This window comes from Triticum urartu, chromosome 7A (genome assembly GCF_056163025.1).
Source record: "Triticum urartu cultivar PI428250 chromosome 7A, HENAU_Tu73, whole genome shotgun sequence".
Taxonomy (NCBI): domain Eukaryota; kingdom Viridiplantae; phylum Streptophyta; class Magnoliopsida; order Poales; family Poaceae; genus Triticum; species Triticum urartu.
Genome location: NC_141879.1, coordinates 627,412,503 through 627,439,964, shown reverse-complemented (window position 1 = coordinate 627,439,964; position 27,462 = coordinate 627,412,503). Strand labels below are relative to the sequence as shown.

Sequence of the window (27,462 nt, the reverse complement as noted above, 5' to 3'; positions counted from 1 at the left end):
GCATAACCCCAAAACGATAGCGCTAAATCAGTGAGAGAAATCATAGATCGCACCATATCTAATAAAGTGCGGTTAGGACGTTCGGACACACCATTACGTTGTGGTGTTCCAGGTGGCGTGAGTTGCGAAACTATTCCGCATTGTTTCAAATGAAGATCAAACTCATAACTCAAACATTCACCTCCACGATCAGATCGTAGAAACTTAATTTTCTTGTTATGATGATTTTCCACTTCACTCTGAAATTCTTTGAACTTTTCAAATGTTTCAGACTTATGTTGCGTCAAGTAGATATACCCATATCTGCTCAAATCATCTGTGAAGGTAAGAAAATAACGAAATCCACCGCAAGCATCAGCAATCATTGGACCGCATACATCAGTATGTATTATTTCCAACAAGTCTGTTGCTCGCTCCATTGTTCCGGATAACAGAGTCTTAGTCATCTTGCCCATGAGGCATGGTTCGCAAGCATCAAGTGATTCATAATTAAGTGATTCCAAAAGTCCATCAGCATGGAGTTTCTTCATGCGCTTTACACTAATATGACCTAAACGGCAGTGCCACAAATAAGTTACACTATCATTATTAAACTTATATCTTTTGGCTTTAATACTATGAATATGTGTATCACTACTATCAAGATTTAGTAAAAACAGACCACTCATCAAGGGTGCATGACCATAAAAGATATTATTCATATAAATAGAACAACCATTATTCTCTGATTTAAACGAATAACCGTCTCGCATCAAACAAGATCCAAATATAATGTTCATGCTCAACGCTGGCACCAAATAACAATTATTTAGGTCTAAAACTAATCCCGAAGGTAGATGTAGAGGTAGCGTGCCGACGACGATCACATCGACTTTGGAACCATTTCCCACACACATCGTCACCTCTTCCTTAGACAATCTTCGCTTAATCTGTAGCCCCTTCAAGTTGTAAATATTAGGAACATAACTAGTATCAAATACCTAGGCGCTACTGCGAGTATTAGTAAGGTACACATCAACAACATGTATATCAAATATACCTTTCACTTTGCCATCCTTCTTCTCTGCCAAATACTTAGGACAGTTCCACTTCCAGTGACCAGTCCCTTTGTAGTAGAAGCACTCAGTCTCAGGCTTATATCCAGAATTGGGCTTCTTCACTTGAGCAGCAACTTGCTTGCCGTTCTTCTTGAAGTTCCCCTTCTTCCATTTACCCTTTTTCTTGAAACTGGTGGTCTTGTTGACCATCAACACTTGATGCTCCTTCTTGATTTCTACCTCCGCAGCCTTTAGCATTGCAAATAGCTCGGGAATCGTCTTATCCATCCCTTGCATATTATAGTTCATCACGAAGCTCTTGTAGCTTGGTGGCAGTGATTGAAGAACTTTGTCAATGACACTATCATCAGGAAATTTAACTCCCAGCTGAGTCAAGTGGTTGTGGTACCCAGACAATCTAAGTATACGTTCAACGACAGAACTATTCTCCTCCATTTTGCGACTGTAGAACTTATTGGAGACTTCATATATCTCAATCCGGGCATTTGCTTGAAATATTAACTTCAACTCCTGGAACATCTCATATGCTCCATGATGTTCAAAATGTCGTTGAAGTCCTGGTTCTAAGCCGTAAAGCATGGCACACTAAACCATCGAGTGGTCATCAACTTTCCTCTGCCAGGTGTTCACAACATCTGTCGTTGCTTGTGCAGCGGGTTTGTCACCTAGCGGTGCTTCTAGGATGTAATTCTTCTGTGCAGCAATTGTAGCGACCATACCACAAACAGTCCGATCTCTGTGCTTTAGTTTCATCCCTGGATCAGTAACGCTGACACACACAGTACTTGAAGGATTTATAACAGAGTAGCAATCACACACTTATTACATCGAATGTCTCAGAAGAGAACTTATTACAATAAATACGGCTTAAGTCCATCTAATAACGATAATAGCGGAAGGCTTGGAAGATAAGTGAGTCCATCAACTCCAACGGCATCACTGAGTATAGAACCACGACCTAAAGGCACCTTATTCGTCGTATGGAAAGTCTGCAACATGAACGTTGTAGCCCGAAAACGGGTCAGCACAAGGAATATGCTGGCAATGTAACACATAGAGAGTAATGAAGGAATAGAGCTATACTACATGCATATATGGCTGGTGGAAAGCTCTATGGTCATAGTTTTTGCATAAAGCCAATTTTTCCCTACTACAAAGGAATAAATTTTATTTAACTATCATGGTGGTTATTAAACATTGAGAAGATAGACATCCTCTCAATCCCAATTAAGTATCATCATTAAAACCCAACAGTATTAATTAAAGTAACATGATGAGATTCACATGATAATCCAAGTACTAGATACTCAAGACGTCCATAACCGGGGACACGGCTAACCATGATTAGTTTATACATTCTGCAGAGGCTTGCGCACTTTTCCCCACAAGACTCGATCTCCTCCGTTGGGATTCTTGCACTGCATGATGTTTGAGAAACGGATGACCGAGACATAGTCTTTCAGAAGTGCTAGCACCTTACGATCGGGTAGACAGTACCAACATACATCCCCTACATCTGCTAGTCTACCACAGTAAGAGTTTGCACGACTTAGTCAACTATGCTAGAGCCCATAATAGCTTGTGGCTGCACACGGAAGTTTCTAGTATGAATAGTCTCATGATCCCTTTGAGCCTGGGTGGCTGTCCAAAAGAAAACAGGCAAGTCCTGGAATACCCAGGTGCCTCAATCCACCCAGATGTGTGTTTAAGGTGCCACCTTAAATAAACCATTAATTTACTAATCTCACATCTGTCATGGATACACCCACCCAATCCACGTCTACTAGCATAGCATGGCATAATAAGCAAACGTAGAAGTAACTCCGAAGGGTTTGATAATAAAACAGGGAATAGGTACTACCTCATCTACTTCCCAAAACCCACAATTTAATTAGATCCTAATCATGCAATTGTTTGAGGATTGATCTAATGCAATAAAACTGGGTATGAAGAGGTATGATCAAAGTGTTACTTCCCCTGCTGATGATCCGCGAAACCTAGAGATTCAAAGTAGCAAGCGGCGCACTCCGGGTACTCTATCGCAAACAAACAAGAATACAATAAGTAATCATCTAATGCATGGGTAAAACTCAAATAAGAAATCTAACCAGAAAGTTAAACTTAAGAACTCCGGTTTGCAAAAAGAATCAAATCAAACGAAACAACGAAAGTCAAACAGCGAAAGAAACAAACTTCGTTTACTAATCTGGATCTAAGTCAAATTTTACAGATGCAAAAACTTGTTTGAGTTGGTTAAACGGAAAGAGGGATTCGAGACGAAACTCCAGGCGCTTGAATCGCCTGATTCGGATAAACGAGCGAAAAGATAAACTAAAACGAAAATCGGATTAGAAATAATCGCAGAAAATCCGAGAAAAACAAAATCTGACGAACAGATTAACGAACGAACATTCGTTATCTGAAACTAAACGGTGAACGCGTTCGTTAAAACGAATGAACGAGCGAACGCTCGCTAAATAAAAGAACCGATAAAACCGATCTAAAAAAATAAACATGGGGTTTCTAAAAAAACTGGATCGGTTTTTCTTAGGAAACCGGGGTGGCGGGCGGCTACCTCGGCTCGGGCTCCGGCGAGGTCCGGCGGGGCTCCGGTGGCGGTAGGCGGCGTGGGGTGGCGGCCCCTGGCGGCGGCGGCGCAAGGCGGCGGGGCGGCGGTGGCTTGCGGCGGCGGCGGCTCCGGCTGTGGGGCTCCAGGGGGGCCCAAGTCGGTTTATAAAGGGGGTGGCGGCGGTGGCTTGCGGGAGGGGCTGAGGCGGCGTGGCCCTCCCGGACTCGGCGGCGGCGGCTATCGGGACTCCGGTCCCGATCCGGATGCGGGAGGCGGCGGCGGCTGGGCCTTCGGCCCAGTCGGGCGCGCGGGAGTTTTTTTTTTAAATAATCCCGCCGAACTAAGAAAAATCCTAGAGAAAAAATAAAAATCTAAAAATGCCAAAAAAAATTTCACCATCTAAATAAAATATTTAGATCAGGATGAACATTTTCTTGGCCCTAAAATGCAGTTTTGAAAACGTGCAATTTTTCCTAAATTCAAATAAAATAGCGAGAAAAATCCGAAATAAAATCTTGCTTGATTTTTTTATTAAACCTTCAATATTTCTTTATTTTGGGAAAGTCATTTTATTCCCTCTCTCGTATTTTTATTATAGAAATAATTGAAGATAAAATAAATAAAATCAATGATCCTATTTTCAAAATTTGAGAAAAACTCAAATATGAAAATAACGAAATCCCCAACTCTCTGTGTGGGTCTTTGAGTTGCGCAAAATTTCTAGATCAGGCCAAAAGCAAATAAAATATGATATGCAGTGATGACCTAATGTATAACATTCCAAATTGAAAATTTGGGATGTTACAAACCTACCCCCCTTAAGATGAATCTCGCCCTCGAGATTCGGGTTGGCTAGAAAATAGGTGAGGGTGGTCCTTCAGCAGTTCTTCCTCTCGCTCCCAGGTGGCTTCATCCTCGGTGTGGTGGCTCCACCTGACTTTGCAAAACTTGATAACCTTGCTGCGGGTGAATCGGCTGGCATACTCGAGAATCTTGACTGGTTTCTCCTCATAGGTCAAATCACTATCCAACTGAATTGCTTCCAGCGGCACTGTATCTCTCAGCGGTATGTCCGCCATCTCTGCATGGCACATCTTCAACTGGGAAACGTGGAACACATCGTGAACTCCTGACAATCCTTCGGGCAACTCCAACTTGTAGGCAACTTCTCCCATATGTTCCAAAACTTTGTATGGTCCCACAAAACGTGGCGCTAACTTTCCTTAACTCCAAAGCGCTTAACTCCCCGAAGGGGAGATACTCGATGATAAACTCGGTCTCCGACTTCGTAAACTGTCTCTTTGCGTTCAGAATCTGCGTAGCTCTTCTACCTAGACTAGGCTACCTTGAGCCTATCGCGAATCAATTTTACCTTCTGTTCAGACTCCTTAATCAAATCCGATCCTAACAACTGGCAGTCTCCAACTTCATCCCACGACAATGGGGTCCTGCACCTCCTTCCGTACAAGGCTTCGAAAGGGGCCATCTTCAAACTGGATTGATAACTGTTATTGTAAGAGAACTCTGCATATGGCAAATTGTCGTCCCAACTAGATCCATAATCTAGCGCACAAGCTCTCAGCATATCCTCCAAAATCTGATTGACTCTCTCGGTCTGTCCATCTGTCTGCAGATGAAAAGTTGTACTGAACTCTAGCCTGGTACCCAAAGTTTCGTGCAACTAACTCCAGAACTTTGAGGTAAACTGGGTTCCTCTATCTGATACAATGCTCCTTGGAACTCCATGCAGACATACGATCCTGGTCATGTATATCTTTGCCAACTTAGCACTGGTGTAAGTGGTCTTTACTGGGATGAAATGAGCTACCTTCGTCAAGCGATCGACTACAACCCATATCGAGTCATAGCCTGAACGGGTCCTGGGTAATCCCGTGATGAAATCTATGCCTAGCTTATCCCACTTCCATTCGGGTATCGGCAATGGTTGTAGCAATCCTGCTGGCTTCTGATGCTCTTCCTTTATTCTCTGACATACATCACAAACTGCTACATACTCTGCAATATCCTTCTTCATTCCGGTCCACCAGAAAGTATCCTTCAAATCCAAATACATCTTGGTATTTCCTGGGTGAATCGAATATGGTGAATCATGGGCCTCCTTCAGAATCAACTTCCTGATCTCTAGGTCGTTAGGCACATAAACACGGTCTTCAAACCATAGGGTATCGTGCTCATCCTCACGAAATCCTTTAACTTTTCCTGTGCTCATCTTCTCCTTTATAGAGGCAACCTCCTTGTCAGTCTTCTGAGCTTCTCTGATCTTATCCATCAAAGTAGATTGGATCTCCAATGCTGCTACATAGCCTCTCGGAACTATCCCCAAACATAGCTCACGGAGGTCTTCGGCTAACACCTTCGGTAAATCTCCCGTCATTAGTGTGTTGACATGGCTCTTACGGCTCAGCGCATCAGCTACTACGTTAGCCTTTCCGGGATGATAATGCAATCTCATATCATAATCCTTGATGAGATCCAACCATCTCATTTGCCTGAGATTTAGCTCCTTCTGCGTGAAAATATACTTCAAACTCTTGTGATCCGTGTATACTTCACAATGGTTTCCAATCAGAAAATGTCTCCAAGTCTTCAATGCATGCACTACGGCTACTAACTCCAAATCATGCGTGGCATAATTCAATTCATGAGGTTTCAGCTGTCGTGAAGCATACGAAACAACTCTTCCCTCCTGCATAAGCACTGCTCCAAGTCCTCGACGTGAAGCGTCACAATATACCTCGTAATCCTTGCGTTGATTTGGCAAAATCAACACTGGCGAGGTAACCAAACGTTTCTTTAACTCCTGGAAACTGGCCTCACATTCCTCAGTCCATTTGAACTTGGTATCCTTCTTCAACAACTCCGTCATAGGCTTCGCAATTTTCGAGAAATTCTCTATGAATCTCTGGTAGTATCCTGCAACTCCATGAAAACTCCGTATCTCTCCAACTGTTGTTGGTGCTTCCCAATTTGTCACAGTGACAACCTTGGTGGGATCTACTGCTATACCTTCTCCGGATATAACGTGTCCGAGGAATCCAACTTCCTTCAACCAAAACTCACATTTGCTGAACTTGGCATATAGCTGATGTTCTCTGAGCTTCTCAAGTACCAAACGCAAATGCTCCTTATGCTCCTCTTCATTCCTTGAGTAGACCAAAATATCTTCAATGAACACCACGACGAACTTATCCAAAACTCCATAAACACCTTGTTCACCATGTTCATGAAATATGCAGGTGCGTTAGTCAAACCAAATGACATAACGGTATACTCGTACAGCCCATACCTGGTGGTAAAAGCCGTCTTAGGTATATCCTGCTCTCGAATTTTTAATTGATGGTATCCTGATCGCAGACCGATCTTGGAAAATACCTTAGCTCCTTGCAATCGATCAAACAGATCATTGATCATCGGTAGTGGGTACTTGTTCTTGATTGTTACTTCATTCAATCCTCGATAATCAACAACCATCCTTAACGATCCATCCTTCTTCTCCACTAGAAGTACTGGCGATCCCCAAGGCGAAGAACTTGGGTGAATATAACCTTTATCCAGTAACTCCTTAATCTGCTTCTTAATCTCCTCCAAATCTTTTGCGGGCATCCTGTATGGTCTCTTAGATATGGGCCCTGTGCCTGGCAAGAGCTCAATCAAAAACTCAATATCTCTATCCGGTGGCATGCCTGGCAACTCCTCTGGAAATATGTCAGGGAAATCCTTCACCACTGGTACTTCCTGCTACACAACTCTTGACAATGAATTTACTTGAGTCCTCTTCGGCACATGCCGGGATACATACTTCATCCTTCTTCCTTCTGGCGTCGTAAGCAAAATTGGCTTACTGGTGCATTCAATGTTCCCTCCATACTTCGATAACCAATCCATGCCTAATATCACATCTAATCCTTGAGATTCCAATACTATTAGGTCCGAGGGAAATACATAGTTACCAATCCTTAATGGTAACCGATCACACCATAGACTAGCCATATACTCTGCTCCAGGCGAGGTTACTAACATGGGTGACCTAAGGGCTTGGGTTGGCAGTTTATACTTATCCACAAATCCCCTTGAGATATATGAATGCGATGCACCAGTATCAAAAAGAATGAGTGCAGTAAATGACTTAACCAAAAACTTACCTATTACTGCATCTGGCTGAGCTTCAACCTCCTCCACGTTAACGTGGTTCACCTGTCCCCTATTGAAAGGGTTCGGCTTCTTCCCAGAGCTTACATTGCTATTTCCATTCTGGGCTTCAGGACATTCATTGGTGTAATGTCCAATCTTCTGGCACTTATAGCAAGTGACTTGGCTCAGGTCTCTCTTGGCTGGCGTTGATGGGTTGGTACGGTTCTGGCCGTTGCTTCCTCCATTCCTATTAACATTCATGGGGCCATTATGATTGGGTGAGCTGCCTCCTCCATGGGTATGCTGAAAATGTCCTCCCGGTTTAGGGGTAAAACATGGCTTCTGCTGAGCTCCAGAATTGTACTTCCCTTATCCATACTTCCTCTTGCGGTTTTCAATCTGCTGCTACTTCCCTTCAATCATAAGAGCGCGATCTACCAACTCCAGGTAATTGTTGAAGCTTGCTACCATCAACTGCATGCTCAACTGATCATTCAGTCCTTCCAGAAACTTCTCCTACTTAGCTGCATCCGTAGCAACGTCATCTGGGGCATAACGTGTTAGCTTACTAAAGTCATCCACATACTGGCCAACTGTCTGTCCTCCTTGGCGCAAGTTGCGAAACTCACGCTTCTTCATGGCCGTAGCTCCTGATGAAACATGGGCAGTACGAAAAGCCTGCTGAAATTGGTCCCATGTCACCATGGCTATAGGGTAGGTGACAGTGTAATTCTCCCACCATGATGCTGCTGGTCCATCCAATTGATGTGCGGCAAAGCGCACCTTCTCAGCATCAGTACATCCTGTAGTGGTTAACTCCCTTCCAATCTTGCGGAGCCAATCATCTGCTACTATAGGCTCGGTGCTACTAGAGAACACCGGCGGATTCAGCCTAAGAAAACGGGTTAAGTGATCAACAGGTGGTGGCAGTGGTGGGTTGTTGTTGTTGTTGTTCCCCTTATTCTAATTCTGGACTAGCAACTGCATCAACGTATTCTGCTGCTGGATCAACTGAGTGAGCTTCGGTGGGAAAGCAAATCCATTGTCACGTCTCGGAGGCATCTGGGGTTTAGAAAAGATGAGAATATAGAATAGAATGAGGTCTAGAGGGAAAGCACTACCCATATGCACATGAGGCAAATGCAAACAAACTCACTTCATTCAATCAAACAAGGGCATACAACGGTCTATCTATCGTTACAAAAGTGCTCGGGCTATACTAGATACATGGGGGAATACTACTACTGTTATGGTGGTCGTCTAGAAAAACTACTCTGATGAAGACTCCATGATATCTGCTCCAGCTTCATCAACATAGTCATCATCGCTATCGTCTGGGTCTGAGTCGGTGTCGTCGATGATGATGTAGTTCTCTGGACAAGTGCAATCTTCGTCTTCTCCTCCAGTTGCGGAAAATCCCATGAACACTTTTAGCTTCTTCTTCAGATCATCATTCTTCTCTACTAGTGTTGCTATTTCCTCCTCATATCCATCGTGTGTAGACATGAGTTCTTCCTCCAGCTCCGTGATCTTGGTCATGGCTTTCTTCGGGTCTATCATGTCTCCACACATCTGGTTCTCCTGGCGTCGAATGTGCTGGTTTAACTCCTGGATGAAAGCTGCAATTGATCTATCCTTCTTGGTGCTGATCATCTCCCATTGCTCATCTCGGCGCCCACAAATCTGGTAGATAGTATCCTTGAGATCCTTGTGGTAAACTTCTCCAACGCGCCCCATAGTGATGTGGGCTGCCATGCTCTTTCCTAGACTCCAGGTTGGTCCATCAAAGGAAAACTCTATGGGCTCAGTGACGGGCATGAACATCCTTCCTGGAACTTGAACTTGAATCATCCAACGTTTCTCTTCAGGTAAAGTGGCGTTGTAGGTCCCGGTGAAGCTTGGTACTCCGATGTTCAGGTATCTAGTGACTTCCTTCAAGTGACGTCCAAAGGGTGTATCTTCATCTGGTTGCGTGAACTTGTTCCTTGCATCCGCCATCCTAAAAGAGTAGAAAATATGTGGAGTCATAAATGAGAAGAGTGAGTAGTGATCTAGGGATTTTAGCTTAGTGGTCGTGTCCTCCAGTCAGCGTGTGCTCTGATACCATCTTGTAGTGACCAGACCTCAAATAGTCCGATCTCTATGCTTTAGTGTCATCCCTGGATCAGTAATGCTGACACGCACAATACTTGAAGGATTTATAACGGAGTAGCAATCACACACTTATTACATCGAATGTCTCAAAAGAGAACTTATTACAATAAATATGGCTTAAGGCCATCTAATAACGATAACAGCGGAACGCTTGGAAGATAAGTGAGTCCATCAACTCCAACGGCATCACTGAGTATAGAACCACGACCTAAAGGCACCTTACTCGTCGTCTGAAAAGTCTGCGACATGAACGTTGCAGCCCGAAAACGGGTCAGCAAATGGAATATGCTGGCAATGTAACACATAGAGAGTAATGAAGGAATAGAGCTATATTACATGCATATATGGCTGGTGGAAAGCTCTATGGTCACAGTTTTTGCAGAAAGCCAATTTTTCCCTACTACAAAGGAATAAATTTTATTTAACTATCATGGTGGTTGTTAAACATTGAGAAGATAGACATCCTCTCAATCCCAATTAAGTATCATCATTAAAACCTAACAGTATTAATTAAAGTAACATGATGAGATTCACATGATAATCCAAGTACTAGATACTCAAGACGTCCATAACCGGGGACACGGCTAACCATGATTAGTTTATACACTCTGCAGAGGTTTGCACACTTTTCCCCACAAGACTCGATCTCCTCCGTTGGGATTCTCGCACTGCATGATGTTTGAGAAACGGATGACCGAGACATAGTCTTTCAGAAGTGCTAGCACCTTACGATCGGGTAGACAGTACCAACCTACATCCCCTACATCTGCTAGTCTACCACTGTAAGAGTTCACATGACTTAGTCAACTATGCTACAGCCCATAGTAGCTTGTGGCTACACACGGAAGTTTCTAGTATGAATAGTCTCATGATCCCTTTGAGCCTGGGTGGCGGTCCATAAAGAAAAAAACAAGCACTCGCTGGAATACCCAGGTGTCTCAATCCACCCAGATGTGTGTTTAAGTTGCCACCTTAAATAAACCATTAATTTATTAATCTCACATCTGTCATGGATACACTCACCCAATCCACGTCTACTAGCATAGCATGGCATAATAAGCAAACGTAGAAGTAACTCCCAAGGGTTTGATAATAAAACAGGGAATAGGTACTACCTCATCTACTTCCCAAAACCCACAATTTAATTAGATCCTAATCATGCAATTGTTTGAGATTGATCTAATGCAATAAAACTGGGTACGAAGAGATATGATCAAAGTGTTACTTGCCTTGCTGATAATCCGCGAAACCTAGAGATTCAAAGTAGCAAGCGGCGCACTCCGGGTACTCTATCGCAAACAAACAAGCATACAATAAGTACTCATCTAATGCACGGGTATAACTCAAATAAGAAATCTAACCAGAAAGTTCAACTGAAGAACTCTAGTTTGCAAAAAGAATCAAATCGAATGAAACAACGAAAGTCAAACAGCGAAAGAAACAAACTTCGTTTACTAATCTAGATCTAAGTCAAATTTTACAGATGCAAAAACTTGTTTGAGTTGGTTAAACGGAAAGAGGGTTTCGAGACGAAACCCAGGCACTTGAATCGCCTGATTCCTATAAACGAGCGAAAAGATAAACCAAAACGAAAATCGGATCAGAAATCACGATTAGAAATAATCGCGGAAAATCCGAGAAAAAGAAAAACTGACGAACAGATTAATGAACGAAAGTTCGTTATCCGAAACTAAACTGTGAACGCATTCGTTAAAACGAAAGAACGAGCAAACACTCGCTAAATAAAAGAACCGATAAAACCGATCTAAAAAAATAAACCTGGGGTTTCTAAAAAAACCGGATCGGTTTTTCTTAGAAAACCGGGGTGGCGGGCGGCTACCTCGGCTCGGGCTCCGGCGGGGCTCCGATGGTGGTGGGCGGCGTGGGGTGGCGGGACGGCGCAAGGCGGCGGTGGCTTGCGGCGGCGGCGGCTCCGGCTCTGGGGCTCCAGGGGGGGCCCCGGGTCGGTTTATAAAGGGGGGGTGGCGGCGGTGGCTTGCGGGAGGGGCTGAGGCGGCGTGGTCCTCCCGGACTCGGCGGTAGCGGCTATCGGGACTCCGGTCCTGATCCGGATGCGGGAGCTGGTGGCTGCTGGGCCGGCTCGGCTGGGCCTTCGGCCCAGCCGGGTGCGCGGGAGTTTTTTTTTAAATAATAATAATAATCCCGCCGAACTAAGAGAAATCCTAGAAAAAAATAAAAATCTAAAAATGCCAAAACAAATTTTCACCGTCTAAATAAAATATTTAGAATAGGATGAACATTTTCTTGGCCCTAAAATACAGTTTTAAAAACGTGCAATTTTTCCTAATTTCAAATAAAATAGCAAAAAAATTCGAAATAAAATCTTACTTGATTTTTTATTAAACCTTCAATGTTTCTTTATTTTGGGAAAGTCATTTTATTCCCTCTCTCATATTTTTATTATAGAAATAATTGAAGATAAAATAAATAAAATCAATGATCCTATTTTCAAAATTTGAGAAGAACTCAAATATGAAAATAACGAAATCCCCAACTCTCTCCGTGGGTCTTTGAGTTGCGTAAAATTTCTGGATCGGGCCAAAAGCAAATAAAATATGATATGCAGTGATGACCTAATGTATAACATTCCAAATTAAAAATTTGGAATGTTACAACAATGAGGATAATCCTCCACTACTAGAATCAGCAACTTTGCCATCTGCCAGCTCTTTGCCGTCAGCTAGCGGACGGCAAAGAAGCTCTTTGCCATCAGCTAATTGAAAGCAGACGGCAAAGAACAGGCTGATGGCAAAGAAAGCCTTTGCCATCAGCCTGTTCTTTGCCGTCTGCTAGCTGACGGCAAAGAATCTTTGCCGTCTGCTAGCAGACGGCAAAGAGGGAGGGGGCCCCACTGAGGAGCTGGTTAAAAAATACTTAACGGCCCCCCTCTTTGCCGTCCGCTAGCGGATGGCAAAGCGCACATTAGCGGGCGGCAAAGGTGGCGGACGGCAAAGATTAAACGTATCTAATTAACGGCTGGCGCGCCCCACCCCCCCTCTCTCTGTTTCCCTCCCACACACGCGCGCCGCCGCCCCCACCACTCGCCGCCGCCCGGTCGCACCACCGCCCCGCCGCACCACCGTCCCCCCGCCCCGTCGCCCCACCGCCCCGTCGCCCCGGCCCCCCGCCCCGTCTCGGCGCCGCCGTGCCCAGGCCCCCCGGCGACCCGGCCCCCCGGCGACCCGGCCCCCCCGCGCCCCACCGCCCCGGGCGCCGTCGCTCCACCGGCCGCCCGCCCCGTCGCCCCTGCCGCGCCCCGGCCCCCCGACGCCCCGGCCCCCCCGCGCCCCCCCGCCCTGGGACCGGCGCCGCCGCCCCAGGCCGCCCCGCCCCCTCCTCCACCGGCCACCTCCTCCAGCGGCCCAGGTGAGCTCTACCTCTCCTTTTTTTTCTGTTTTTTTAGTTTTAGGTTTATGTTTAGTTTAGATTTAGTTTTAGTTTTAGTTTTAGGTTTAGGTTTAGTTTTAGTTTAGTTTTAGGTTTAGATTTATTTTTTTCCTTTTTTTCTTCTGTTTTTTTAGTTCTAGGTTTATGTTTAGATTAGATTTAGGTTTAGTTTTAGGTTTAGTTCAGTTTTAGGAAAGAAAAAGAAGAAGAAGAAGAAAAAAACAGGAGAGGAGGAGAAGAAGAAGAGGAAAAAGGAAAGGAAGAAGAAGAAGAGGAGGAGGAGAAGAAAAAAGAAGAAGAGGAAGAAGAACAAGAAGAAGAAAAAAATAGGAGAGGAGGAGAAGAAGAAGAGGAAAAAGGAAAGGAAGAAGAAGAGGAGGAGGAGGAGGAGAAGAAAAAAGAAGAAGAAAAAAAAATAGGAGAGGAGGAGAAGAAGAAGAGGGAAAAGGAAAGGAGGAGGAAGAAGAAGAAGAAGAAGAAGAAGAAGGACAAAAAAGGAAGAAGAGGAAGAAGAAGAAAAGGAAAAAAGACCCCGACCCGGCACCCCGACATGACACCCCGACCCCGACACCCCAACCCCGACCCCGACACCCCGACCCCCCGAGCCTGACCCGACACCCCGACCCCGAGCCTGACCCGACACCCTGACCCCGACACCACACCCCGACCCCGAAACAACACCCCGACACCGACAGGGCACTACCCCGACATCGACACGACCCCCCGACCCCCCGACCCCGAAACAGCACCCCGACCCCGGCATGGCACCCCGACACCGACAGGACACCCCGACCACCGACACCTCCCGAAAAGGTGTTCTTTGGCCTTCCGGAGGCCGACGGGGTCATATATTTGTGAATTATTAGTTTGGTCATATATTTTTTGATTTTGTTATGAAAAACATCATATATAATTGTGTTGATCGTGTAGTTTTAAATGTGTAGTTGTTTCATCGCTGCGAGGTTTGGTGTTCGATGACCTCGCCCTGCGTTTGACGAGCTCTGCCCCTTCGTTCGTGGGTGAGCACAAATGACAAGTCCTCCTCCCCCATTAATTATTTGATCTATTCCGATGAAACTTGATAGCTAGCTATATATGTGTCTTGAATCATCAGTATGCGTAACCAATATGTGTCTCCCGTTCGAAAGCGTCATAGTTATAAATATGCATGCATTTGCATATTTATAACCTTGATTCTTTCGAATTGTCCAATGCTATCCATGGATAGCCCGAGTATGTGTAGATTGGGTTCGTTTTCCCATATGCTTTGCTCCGGATCCGACGCATATATTTCGTCAGTGCCTCCCCTGTTGTTCTCCGGGTACACATCCTCTCTGTTTATTGCAGAGACGTGTATCAGGAGAACAGCGGGGAGGTGCTGCCGAAATTTTGCGTTGGATCCGCAGCATAGCATGGGAAAATGAACCCAATCTACACATACACGGGTGGGATTAGGACCTATCATTACCTATTAGAGTGTAGGTTGCATGGACGTAATAAAATTGACAAAGTAGATCAACTGATGAATATATACATGGTGAATTACATATATAATTGTTGTGTGTCCAGTAGCTCTGAAAGTCAAGATGAGTGACCGTGCTTGGATGTATACCGGTCACACTGGTCAGAACAAATGGAGCGCTGAATGGTTCACAAAAACTAAGGGGTTTGTGCAAGCCGCATTTGCAAATGGCCAAAAGAAAACCTGGTGCCCCTGTTTCCGGTGCGGCAATTGGGAAAAGAAGACAGAGGCTGAAATGGGCAAACACCTGCAGAAGAGTGGTTTTACGCCCGATTATACGGTGTGGACATTTCATGGTGAGTCTGCCCAACATGACCAAGCTGAGGTGGATCGTCGTCGCACCGACGAGCATGGTACCGGGATGGAAAACATGGTGCAAGGCTATGATGATGCTCGGGATTCGGACGAGGAGATGGAGGAATCTGCAAAGGCCTTCAATGAAATGTTGGAGTCTTCGAAACGTCCGCTCCACGAGCACACTGAGCTCTGTCAGTTGGATGCCATCTCACAAGTAATGGCTCTGAAGGCTCAGTTCAACTTGGGCAGAGAATGCTATGACGCAATTATGACAGTATTTGGACGCTTTCTACCCAAAGGCCATGTAATGCCTGCAAACCTGTACCAGTCGGACAAAATCCTCCGTGCACTGAAGATGCCCTATGAGAAGATACATGCCTGTGAGAAAGGATGTGCCTTATTTAGGCTTGACTATGCGGACTTGAACTATTGTCCCATTTGCAAGTCTTCCAGGTATATTGTGGTAGACAACGGTATGGGTGAGAAGACACAGACCAAAATCCCCGTTAGTGTTCTTCGGTATATGCCAATCGTACCAAGACTTCAACGTCTTTTCATGGTCGAAGAGACGGCCAGACAGATGACATGGCACAAAACAGGCAAAAGAACCGAACTAGATGCAGATGGGAATCTGATGATGGTACACACATCGGATGGTGTTGCGTGGAAAAAGTTTGATGAATTACATGCTGACAAAGCGGCAGATCTGAGGCATCCTCGAGTCGGCATCAGCACAGATGGGTTCAGTGTGTTTGGTATGACGGCAGCTCAATACAGTTGTTGGCCCGTATTTGTCTTTCCACTCAATCTCCCCCCCGGACAGATTATGCAAAGAAAGAACATTTTCCTGACGTTGATAATTCCAGGACCCAACTAGCCGGGCAAAAATATGAATGTGTACATGCAGCCGCTTAAGGACGAATTGCAAGAAGCCTGGGATAATGGGTTCAAGACATACGACGCCTTTAGCAAACGGAACTTCATAATGCGTGTCTGGTACATGTACTCGACGCATGACTTGCCGGCGTATGCGCTATTTGTTGGCTGGTGTGTGCATGGAAGGTTCCCGTGCCCCACATGCAAGGGAGCTCTTGAGTTTCGTTGGCTTCAGGACGGTCGCAAGTTTTCTTGCTTCGACATGCATAGACAGTTCCTGGATCCTCGCCATAAGTTCAGGAAAGACAAGAAGAACTTCATTAGGGGTAGAGTTGTCAAAAACTCTGCACCACCTACATTGACAGGCCAACAGACCCTGGATCAGTTAAACGCTCTCGAGCCAGATCCACAACGTCCAGGGTACTTCAAGGGGTATAATACTAAGCACGCGTGGACTCACAAAACATGCTTATGGGATCTGCCTTACTTCAAAGACCTCCTTTGCCCACACAACATCGACGTGATGCACACTGAGAAGAATATCGCCGAGGCACTTTTTGGTACATTGTTCGGCATAGATGGGAAGTCAAAGGATAATACTAAGGCTAGAGTCGATCTGGAGGCGCTATGTGATAGGCCGTTACAAAACATGAAAGAACCGAAAGGAAAGCGGAACTGGACGAAGCCAAATGCATGGTTCAATCTTGGAAGGCTAGCTATGAGGGAAATTCTCTTGTGGGTGCAACAGCAGTTGATGTTCCCCGATGGGTATGCAGCGAATCTAAAGAGGGGAGCGAATCTTGATAAACTGAAGATATTTGGCCTCAAGAGTCATGATTAGCACATATGGACTGAGCGGGTAATTCCGGTGATGTTGCGTGGCTTCATCCCTGAGGATGAATGGCTAGTACTGGCAGAACTCAGCTATTTCTTCCATGTTCTTTGTGCGAAAGAACTATCGCCTGGCGTGCTAGAAGAAATGGAAGAGTTGGCGCCGGAGTTGATCTGCAAGTTAGAGAAGATCTTTCCACCGGGCTTCTTTAATCCAATGCAGTATTTGATTTTGCATCTCCCGACCGAGGCAAGATTGGGGGAGCCCGTGCAAAATCGTTGGTGCTACCCAACTGAGAGGATGCAGAAGACGCTTCGAGAAAAATGTAAAAGTAAACATAGAATTGAAGCATCGATGGCTGAGGCATTCATCACAGAGGAGGTGGCAAACTTCGTAACAGCGCACTACGAAGCCAAAAATCGTCATTTGCATAATCCGAAGCCTCGGTACAATGCTGACGAGCCTAAAAAGGGTGGATCCAACCTCAGCCTATTCAAAGGGAATCTCGCACCAGCTAGTGTTTCACATCCAGTATCTTTGGATAACGAAGAATGGCGGACCATTTCGTTGTATATCTTCAACAACCTGATAGAAGTGCGGCCGTACATCGAGTAAGTTCTCGGTACATTGTTTTGCAACTTCTATTTCCTTTGAACTACTCTTATTCCTAGATATGTCATACAGTCGATACGTCGCCATATTCTCGTATGGAGCGGAGATCCAAAAGGATTCCGTCGAAGAGTATGAGCTTCTCGCAAAGCAAGGAGGTGGCTATCCCGGTTTCATCTCTTGGTTCAAACAAACGGTAATTTCTATTAGACAATTTCATTTCATTCGCTAATTTGTGCATAATGCAACAATCCTTTCATATTAAACTTGTAGGCTAATTCAGAGTCTATCGACGCCGAATTGAGACAAGTCGCTAATGGTTTTGACTATAAGGTCCGTTCATTTGACAAGTACGACATCAACGGGTATCGCTTTCGTACCTATGGCAAAGAGCTATCTATGGCCGACCGAAAGTCTACAAATTGTTGTGTATCTGCTATCGGCGAAGGAGGTACCGAGTATTATGGGAGAGTTGAAGCAATTTATGAACTTCTGTTCTATGGTGAAAACCCACCGAATGTCGTAGTCTTCAAATGTTATTGGTTTCAGCCGAAGGAGACTAGAAGGACTCATGAACATATAGGGCTAGTTGAAATCAACCAAAGCACTCATTTAGATGTTCCTGATGTCTATATTATGGCTCAACAGGCGACCCAAGTATTCTATCTACCGTGGGCCTGCCAAACTAATCCAAATCTGAAAGGTTGGGATGTCGTTTATGAAGTGCCGCCACGTGCTAGACTTTCTCCCCCAAAGGAAGAGGATTATGAACCTCACATTAACCCAGACACATATGAAGTAGAATTCTTCCAAGAGACACGTCTTTCCAAAAAGTGTTTCAAGAACCGCTATACTTCACCCCAAAACATTGAAGTAGACAGCGACAATGAATCCGACATCACCCCAGAGGAGGAACAAGAAGAGCCGGAACAAGAAGAGGTTACTGCTACGGATGACCTGTCAATGCTTGACCGATTACGTTAAGGTGGCCTTGCACATGTTGATGCCAATGAACCCTATGAGCCCATCATTGATTATAGTGATGATGATGATGATTATGCATTTATTGATGATACTGATCGAGATTATTAGTAGTGTCAGGTATTCAATTTTTTTATGTTGTACTTGATGATGATACACTTAAGTGATATACATATTATTATTCATGTCGGTACTTTTTTATGTTGTACTAATTTCGTTTATTCTTTGTCATGGCAGGTGTTGAAAGATGGTGGGCGCTGGTCGGGAGCGCGCCGACGCCCCTTCTTCGTCGGCGCGTGGTGCGAGGTCTTCCATTCCACACGCACCTCTCCGCCGAGCGTGGCTGGACAGTATGGCGACACCGCCGGGCCCTTCTTCGTCGACCGCGGTGCCCAGCAGGGGACGAGGTAAGAAGAAGAGAGGAGGTGGAGCACGTGGTCACGGGAGAGGAGGTAGGGTGACTCTTACGGCGCCTTCCTCGCCACCGCCCCCAGCTGTTTCACCCGAGCACGTGACTGCTAGGGTGGACTCGTCTGAGGAGGAGGCTGCACGGACTCTGGTCCACGAGCCTCCGGTCCACGAGTCTTCGGCCCACGAGCCTCGGGTCGACGGGCCTTCGGCCCACGAGACTTGGGCCCACGAGACCCCGGAGGAGCACACGTCTGGATGGGGTACCTGGTCGGGTCAGCCTGAGCATGGCGGGGAGCCGAGTGGCCATGCTGATGATGGCGGGGAGCCGACTGATGAGGAGGGGGAGGAGGGGGGCAACGTCTACCAGCATGGTGCTACACGGCTCCCGTCCGTGCCGGTGACCCGCGAGCAGAGGTGGTTGATTTTCCCTGATGGGGAGAGGTACGTAAGTGCATTTAATATTTTTGTACCTTCTGCATTCACGTTTCTTCAAATAACTAATGCGTTGGCCTTGTCATGCTGCAGGGGTTGGGACCACCATCATAGTGTCCGCCGACCCAACTCCGTCCTTGGAGTTCTTTGCCGGCAAAACTTCCTGGGGTTTGTCACGTTGCCTGGTGAGGGTCGGCTTCCAGAGCTTGGATTGAGCTGGGAGCACTACGTGGCTGCCCCGGCCCCGCCGGATGAGATTATCGACGGTGTCGTGTGCGACACGAGGGCAGACATGGTGATCAGAAAGTTCTGGGTAATTTCTCCTTTACACATTTAAAAATCTTCAACTAGCTAGTTATTAATTGTACTAATAAATATTGTCTCATTTGATTGCAGACATTCTACAGGTGTGAGGAGGGATACGAGGAGGACGCGGCACATGTTATCGAGAACGTCTACAAGCGCCTACTCCAGAACTTACGGCACGAGGCTCGGGTGCAGGCTGTTCGAGACTACTACGCCTTGCGTGGTATCAAGAAGACCAAGCCGGCGTGCCGCGATAAGTTCCTGAGTAAGGAGCAGTACATGAAGGTAATTCTTAAGGCCTTCTCTACTTAAGTTCCTTCATTTAGTAATTCTTAGCCGTAGCGCTCAAGTTTCTATTTGCTAACTTAGGCGCCTCCGAGATGGTGTGCGGATCGGATGGATTGTTGGGAGGTGTTGGTCGATGAGTGGTGCTCAAAACAATGGCTAGCCCTCCACAACGAGGCCAAGGAAAAACGTGCCCAAATGGAAGGTGTGCCACACCATCAAGGCAGCTCCAACTTATATCAGTTCGGGCGCAACAGGGTATGTGGTTTGCTTCATGATTCATGCAATTCATTCATCATGCTAGCTTGAGCCCTTTAATTACTAATTTTCATTGTTTCTCTCTTTCATGCACGCTACAATAAGGCGGATAAGGTGCCAGAGGTGTACGACCTGTATGCCATGGCCCACACTGCCTCTTTCAAGAAAGTCAAGGCTTTCTCTCAGTATGACCTCGATGATGCAAACAACTTCACCAAAATCTCCTCCCACAACAAGCTCGTGAGATATAGAGATGAGGGGAAGGCGAGGAAAGGGGAGGACTTTAACCCGAGCCAGGGTCCCATTGATCCAGAGCTGGTGATGATATCTGGTGGCGGGAGGTCCCATGGCTCCATAGCCATTGGAGATGGACTTATCCGTTGTCCTAGCACTCTCCCGGAGATCAAGGCGCGCCAGTCGAGCTCCGCTCCTGAGATAAGGCCTCGTGAACGGCTAGTGCAACTCGCCATCAAGGTTAGTGATACGTACTCAGTTATCTTTCTCCATTACATTGTGTGCGCTTCCATCAATGATTACAAATGGTCATGTGAGTGGTGTTGCAGGCTGCTATACAGAGTGAGAGAGATAGAACGGAGAAACTTCTGGCGGAGGCGGCGGAGAGGCAGCGGGAGTTGGAGGAGAGGACGACAAAGATGATGGAGGAGGAGAGGGCACGGAATGACATGCAGGCAAGGGCCATGTACGAGCTCCTTGTGGTAAGTTTCTTCTGCAGATTAGCCAAAACATTCATGTAGTGTTTGTCTCATTACTAACTAGTATGACTGAGTCGTCAAAACCAAATGTGCAGTCTGTGTGCGAGAAGACAGGTCAGACCGCTCCGCCGATGCCAGTGATTGCTCCTGGGACCAGGTGAGTTTTATTTGAATGGACATTACTTGCTAGTCTTAACATTTGAGTGTCATCATGCTAACAAGACATTGGAAATGATCTTTGGTGCAGCATAACTCCAGACAAGCATCGCACGATCCTTCTCCAGCTACCGACACAAGCCACCCCGCTCCTACACCTCCTGGATCTTGGTAAGTTTATCTAGTGTTTTGCTTAACACATGCATAAAGACCTAAACTTAGCTTTATTTCCTCCAATGCTTACCATAATGACCTAGACTTAGCTTCTTCTCCTCCAAAATGACTTAATAAGCTTACTGACCTCCAAAACCATCCATTTTACCAAAGTTAGCTCTAAAACGATCTGTACTTAGCTTACTTATGTCAAAAATTGCATAATTAGCTTAGTTAGCTCATAGACGATCCATTTTACCTAAGTTAGCTCTAAAATGACCCATTTTACCTAGGTTAGCTTATAAATGATCCAGTTCATCCAAGTTAGCTCAAAAATGACCCATTTTACCTAGATTAGCTCCTAAATGATCCATTTTACCTACGTTAGCTTTAAAATGACCCATTTCACCTAGGTTAACTCCAAAATGACCCATCTTACCTAGGTTATCTCATAAACGATCCATTTCAACTAATTTACCTCATAAACGATCCATTTCACCAAGTTAGCTAAAAAACGATCCATTTCACCTAAATTAGCTCTTAAATGATCCATTTCACCTAAGCTAGCTCAAAAAGATCCATTTCAACTAAATTAGCTCATAAATGATCCATTTCACCTAAGTTAGCTCAAAAACGATCCATTTCAACTAAGTTAGCTCATAAATGATCCATTTCACCTAAGTTAGCTAAAAAACGATCCATTTCACCTTAGTTACCTCAAAAACGATCCATTTGACCTTAGTTAGCTCATAAACGACCCATTTCAACTAAGTTAGCTCATAAATGATCCATTTCACCTTAGCTAGCTCATAAACGACCCATTTCAACTTAGTTAGCTCATATATGATCCATTTCACGTAAGTTAGCTCATAAATGACATACTCTTCTTGTTCTAGTCTTCTTCTTGTTCTACTCTTCTTGTTCTAGTCTTCTTCTTGTTCTACTCTTCTTCTTGTTCTACTCTTCTTGTTCTAACTTTCTTATTTTTCATTTTGCAGATTTCATTCACTTGACGAAAGCTTGCATAGATGGAGTGCTCCTTATCCCTTTCTCTGTTTCTTTTGTATCGTTGAACTATGCATGTATCGTTGGATGAAACTATTGTAATATATATGGTTGGATGCCTCTATGTTGAACTTGTTATGTATGATGGAACTATGCATGTAATATATATGGTTGGATGATGAAGTTATGTGTTGGATATCTTATATGTTTGCTCTGTAATGGCCTTTTGAAATATATCTATATATGTCATATAGATATTTGTGATGAAAATTGTTGGATTTAATAAAAAACAGATAAAAGAGCCAATATGCAGGCTCTTTGCCGTCTGCCACCGACGGCAACGGGCTCTTTGCCGTCTGCCGCGGACGGCAAAGAAGACACGTGGCATCCAGCTGTGCTTCCTGGGAGCTGACCCATTTGGTCAGTTTGCCTACAGTGGCAGACGGCAAAGACTTTGCCATCAGTGGCAGACGGCAAAGAACCTGCACTTTGCCATCAGTGGCAGACAGCAAAGAACCTGCCATGTAGTGACGTGTAGATGACATCATACGGCGGACGGCAAAGACACTAGAAATTTTGCCGTCAGCGGCGGACGGCAAAGGCCTGCCGTTAGCCACTTAACGGACTGACAGCGCAATTATTGCCATCCGCTCTCTTTGCCGTCCGCCGCAAACGGCAAAGGGCCTTTGCCGCCAGCCGCCAGGAAGCAGACGGCAAAGTAGCTGTTTACCGTAGCCTACTTTGCCGGAGCCTTTTGCCGTCCGCGGCTGACGGCAAAGGCCTTTGCCGTCCGCCGTTCATGCCTTTGCCGTCCGCCGTGGCAGACGGCAAAATAGCTGATTCCTGTAGTGCTCAAGTTACGGACCCAGTCCGTGTAATTGCTACCATCATCTTTCAACTTAGTTTTCTCTAGGAACGAATTAAAATTCAACGGAACAACAGCACGGGCCATCTATCTACAACAACATAGACATGCAAAATACTATCAGGTACTAAGTTCATGATAAATTAAAGTTCAATTAATCAAATTATTTAAGAACTCCCACTTAGATAGACATCCCTCTAATCATCTAAGTGATCACGTGATCCATATCAACTAAACCATGTCCGATCATCACATGAGATGGAGTAGTTTTCAATGGTGAACATCACTGTGTTGATCATATCTACTATATGATTCACGCTCGACCTTTCGATCTCAATGTTCCGAGGTCATATCTGCATATGCTAGGCTCGTCAAGTTTAACCTAACTATTATGCGTGTGCAAAACTGGCTTGCACCCATTGTATGTGAACGTAGAGCTTATCACACCCAATCATCACATGGTGTCTCGGCACGATGAACTATAGCAACGGTGCATACTCAGGGAGAACACTTATACCTTGAAATTTAGTGAGAGATCATCTTATAATGCTACTGTCGAACTAAGCAAAATAACATGCATAAAGGATAAACATCACATGCAATCAATATAAGTGATATGATATGGCCATCATCATCTTGTGTCTTTGATCTCCATCTTCAAAGCACCATCATGATCACCATTGTCACCAGCTTGACACCTTGATCTCCATTGAAGCATCGTTGTCGTCTCGCCAACTATTGCTTCTACGACTATTGCTACCGCTTAGTGATAAACTAAAGCAATTAGATGGCGATTGCATTTCATACAATAAAGCGACAACCATATGGCTCCTGCCAGTTGCCGATAACTCTGTTACAAAACATGATACAATAAAATTTGACATCATGTCTTGACCATATCACATTACAACATACCCTACAAAAAAAGTTAGATATCCTGTAGTTTGTTGTTGCAAGTTTTACGTGGCTGCTACGGGCTGAGCAAGAACCGTTCTTACCTACGCATCAAAAAACCACAACGCGGTATAGTGATTGCTTTTTGATCTTCAGAAAGAACCCTGTTCATTGAATCCGATTCATCTAAAGTTGGAGAAACTGACACCCACTAGCCACCTGTGTGTGAAGCACGTCGGTAGAACTAGTCTCGCGTAAGCGTACGCGTAATGTCGGTCTGAGCCGCTTCATCCGACAATACCGCTAAATCAAGAATCAACTAGTGACGGCAAGCAATATGTATATACCCACGCCCACAACTCCTTTGTGTTTTAATCGTGCATATAACATCTACGCATAGACCTGACTCTGATACCACTGTTGGGGAACGCAATAATTTAAAAAAAATCCTACGCACACACAAGATATATCTAGGTGATGCATAGAAACGAGAAGGAAAGAGTGTTGTCTACGTACCCTCGTAGACCGTAAGCAGAAGCGTTATGACAACATGGTTGATGTAGTTGTACATCTACATGATCCGACCGATCCTAGCACCGAAGGTACGGCACCTCCGCGATCTGCACACGTTTAGCTCGGTGACGTCCCGTGAACTTTAGATCCAGCTGAGTGTTGAGGGAGATTTTCGTCAGCACTACAGCATGATGACGGTGATGATGAAGCTACCAGCGCAGGGCTTCGCCTAAGCACTGCAACGATATGACCGAGGTGGATTATGGTGGAGGGGTGCACCACACATGGCTAAGAGATCAACTTGTGTGTCTATGGGGTGCCCCCCTCCCCCGTATATAAAGGAGTGGATGAGGGGAGGGCCGGCCCTCTCTATGGCACGCCCTAGGGGGAGTCCCTAGTAGGAGTAGGAGAGAAGGAAGGGGAAGAGAGAAGGAAGGAAGGGGGGAGGCGGCCCCCACCCAATTCAGATTGGGCTAGGGGGGCACGCCCTCCACCTTTCCCTTCCTCTTCTCCTTTTCCACTAAGGACCAATAAGGCCCATATACTCCCCGAGGGGTTCCGGTAACCTCCCGGTACTCCGGTAAATGCTCGAACTCATCTGGAACCACTCCGATGTCCAAACATAGGCTTCCAATATATCGATCTTTATGTCTCGACCATTCCGAGACTCCTCGTCATGCCCGTGATCATATCCGGGACTCCGAACTACCTTTGGTACATCAAAACACATAAACTCATAATACCGATCGTCACCGAACGTTAAGCGTGCGGACCCTACGGGTTCGAGAACTATGTAGACATGACCGAAAATCATCTCTGGTCAATAACCAATAGCGGAACCTGAATGCTCATATTGGTTCCTACATATTCTACGAAGATCTTTATCGGTCAAACCGCATAACAACATATGTTGTTCCCTTTGTCATCGGTATGTTACTTGCCCGAGATTCGATTATCGGTATCTCAATACCTAGTTCAATCTCATTACCTGCAAGTCTCTTTACTCGTTCCGTAATGCTACATCCCGTAACTAACTCATTAGTTACATTGCATGCAAGGCATATAGTGGTGTGCATTACCGAGAGGGCCCAGAGATACCTCTTCAATACACGGAGTGACAAATCCTAATCTCGATCTATGCCAACTCAACAAACACCATCGGCGACACCTGTAGAGCATCTTTATAGTCACCCAGTTACGTTGTGAGGTTTGATAGCACACTAAGTGTTCCTCCGGTATTCAGGAGTTGCATAATCTCATAGTCATAGGAACATGTATAAGTTATGGAGAAAGTAATAGCAGTAAACTAACGATCATCGTGTTAAGCTAATGGATGGGTCAAGTCAATCACATTATTCTCTAATGATGTGATCTCGTTCATCAAATGACAACTCTTTGTCCATGGCTAGGAAACTTAACCATCTTTGATCAACGAGCTAGTCAAGTAGAGGCATACTAGTGACACTCTGTTTGTCTATGTATTCACACATGTACTAAGTTTTCGGTTAATACAATTGTAGCATGAATAATAAACATTTATCATGATACAAGGAAATATAAATAACAACTTTATTATTGCCTCTAGGGCATATTTCCTTCACCACTGCGGCCGGTCGCTCGGCCTGCGGTTCCACCTCAAGTCTGGGCACCTGTACATAGCCGATGCCTACAAGGGGCTCATGAGGGTCACGCCAGGCGGTGGGAAGGATACAGTGCTGGTCATCGAAGTTGATGGCGTACCTCTCCGCTTCACCAACGGGGTGGACATCGACCAGGTAACCGGTGAGGTCTACTTCACGGACAGCTCCAGGAACTACAATAGGTCACAACATGAGATGGTCACAAGAACCGGAGACTCGACGGGTCGGCTACTGAGGTATGAGCCATGGACAGGAAAGGTTGTCGTGCTCCAGGCTGACATCACTTGCCCCAATGGCCTCGCCATCAGCGCTGCTCGAACACATCTAATCGTCTCATCAACCGGGCCATGTAAGCTGCTATGATACTGGATCAAGGGCTCCAAGGCGAGCTCGATGGAGCTATTCGCCGACCTCCCTGGCTATTCAGACAATGTGAGGCCCGACAATGAAGGAGGATACTTGGTGGCACTACATCGTGAAAAGGCTGAGCTCCCCTTTGGCGTTGATAGCCACCTGCTAGCATTGAGGATCGATGCCGACGGAAAAATAATCAAGGAGATGCGGGGACCGAAGGGCGTGAGGCCGACCGAGGTGGTGGAGATTGTTCATGGGATCCGTCAAGCTTCATTATGTGTCCGTCGTCACGCGCAAATAGATAAAGCAATTATTAGAGATATGTGAATTAGGATTTTCCTAGGACATGCACCTTTTATTTTATTTTTGTTATGATTTTGTTTTGATTGACTTTATTTGTACATAAGACTATTATTCTATTATATTATTAGGATAGTTTCTAAAAAATAGTATTAGGATGAGTTTTCTATTTGACGATGTTCATGTATTTTCTATAGAACCGTTATTTCTGCAGAACTAGATAACAGCAGATATGTGAATTTCAAAGACAGAAAAAAGCACGAGCATTGTCGTGAATATCAAAGATAGTTAGCATATAGGAGTACAGGTTAATACTCACAAAAACGAGAGAATCCAATATTGCCAAAAGAGAACATCTTTTTTGCGAGAAAACTTTCGATCTATTCATTTTAAATCATGACAGTACAACGAACATTAGAATAATAAAATTACATATATCGTAGACCACTTAACGACGACTACAAAAACTGAAGCGAGCCGAAGGCGTGCTGTTGTCATCGCCCCTCCCTCATTGGAGCCGGGCAAAATTTGTAATAAGAGAAATCAATTGTTGACAAACCGTAAATCAGCTAAGTGACTGTTAGCACGAAAGTACATTTCTACACCCAGGAGCAAATGCTCCTGGTGTGAACAGTAACATCAAAAAAATAGAAAAATTATTCAAAAAATTCTGAAATTTTTTTGTGACATACTTCCACAAATGTTTGTTGCGCATGCAA

The 27,462-nt window shown here is 45.1% G+C and overlaps 1 protein-coding gene and 1 pseudogene across 1 annotated transcript; both read left to right on the top strand.

The window, feature by feature from the left end:
• Positions 1 to 11,800: 11,800 nt before the first annotated feature.
• LOC147960778 (uncharacterized) lies at positions 11,801 to 19,919 on the top strand. The gene is made up of 4 exons (XM_087533547.1): positions 11,801 to 11,896; positions 19,210 to 19,310; positions 19,395 to 19,614; positions 19,698 to 19,919. Exons 1-4 carry the CDS (start codon positions 11,801 to 11,803, stop codon positions 19,917 to 19,919), a joined length of 639 nt encoding a protein of 212 aa, XP_087389673.1.
• Positions 19,920 to 26,059: 6,140 nt separating this feature from the next.
• Positions 26,060 to 26,744, top strand: LOC125519179 (protein STRICTOSIDINE SYNTHASE-LIKE 3-like; annotated as a pseudogene).
• Positions 26,745 to 27,462: the final 718 nt, after the last annotated feature.

Coding starts and splice junctions, on each gene's coding strand:
- LOC147960778 (XM_087533547.1), top strand. CDS start 11,801: ATGGTGGTGGGCGGCGTGGGGTGGCGGGACGGCGCAAGGCGGCGGTGG. Junction 11,897..19,209: donor GGCTCCAGGGGGGGCCCCGG/GTCGGTTTATAA, acceptor ACTGATGAGGAG/GGGGAGGAGGGGGGCAACGT. Junction 19,311..19,394: donor ATTTTCCCTGATGGGGAGAG/GTACGTAAGTGC, acceptor GTCATGCTGCAG/GGGTTGGGACCACCATCATA.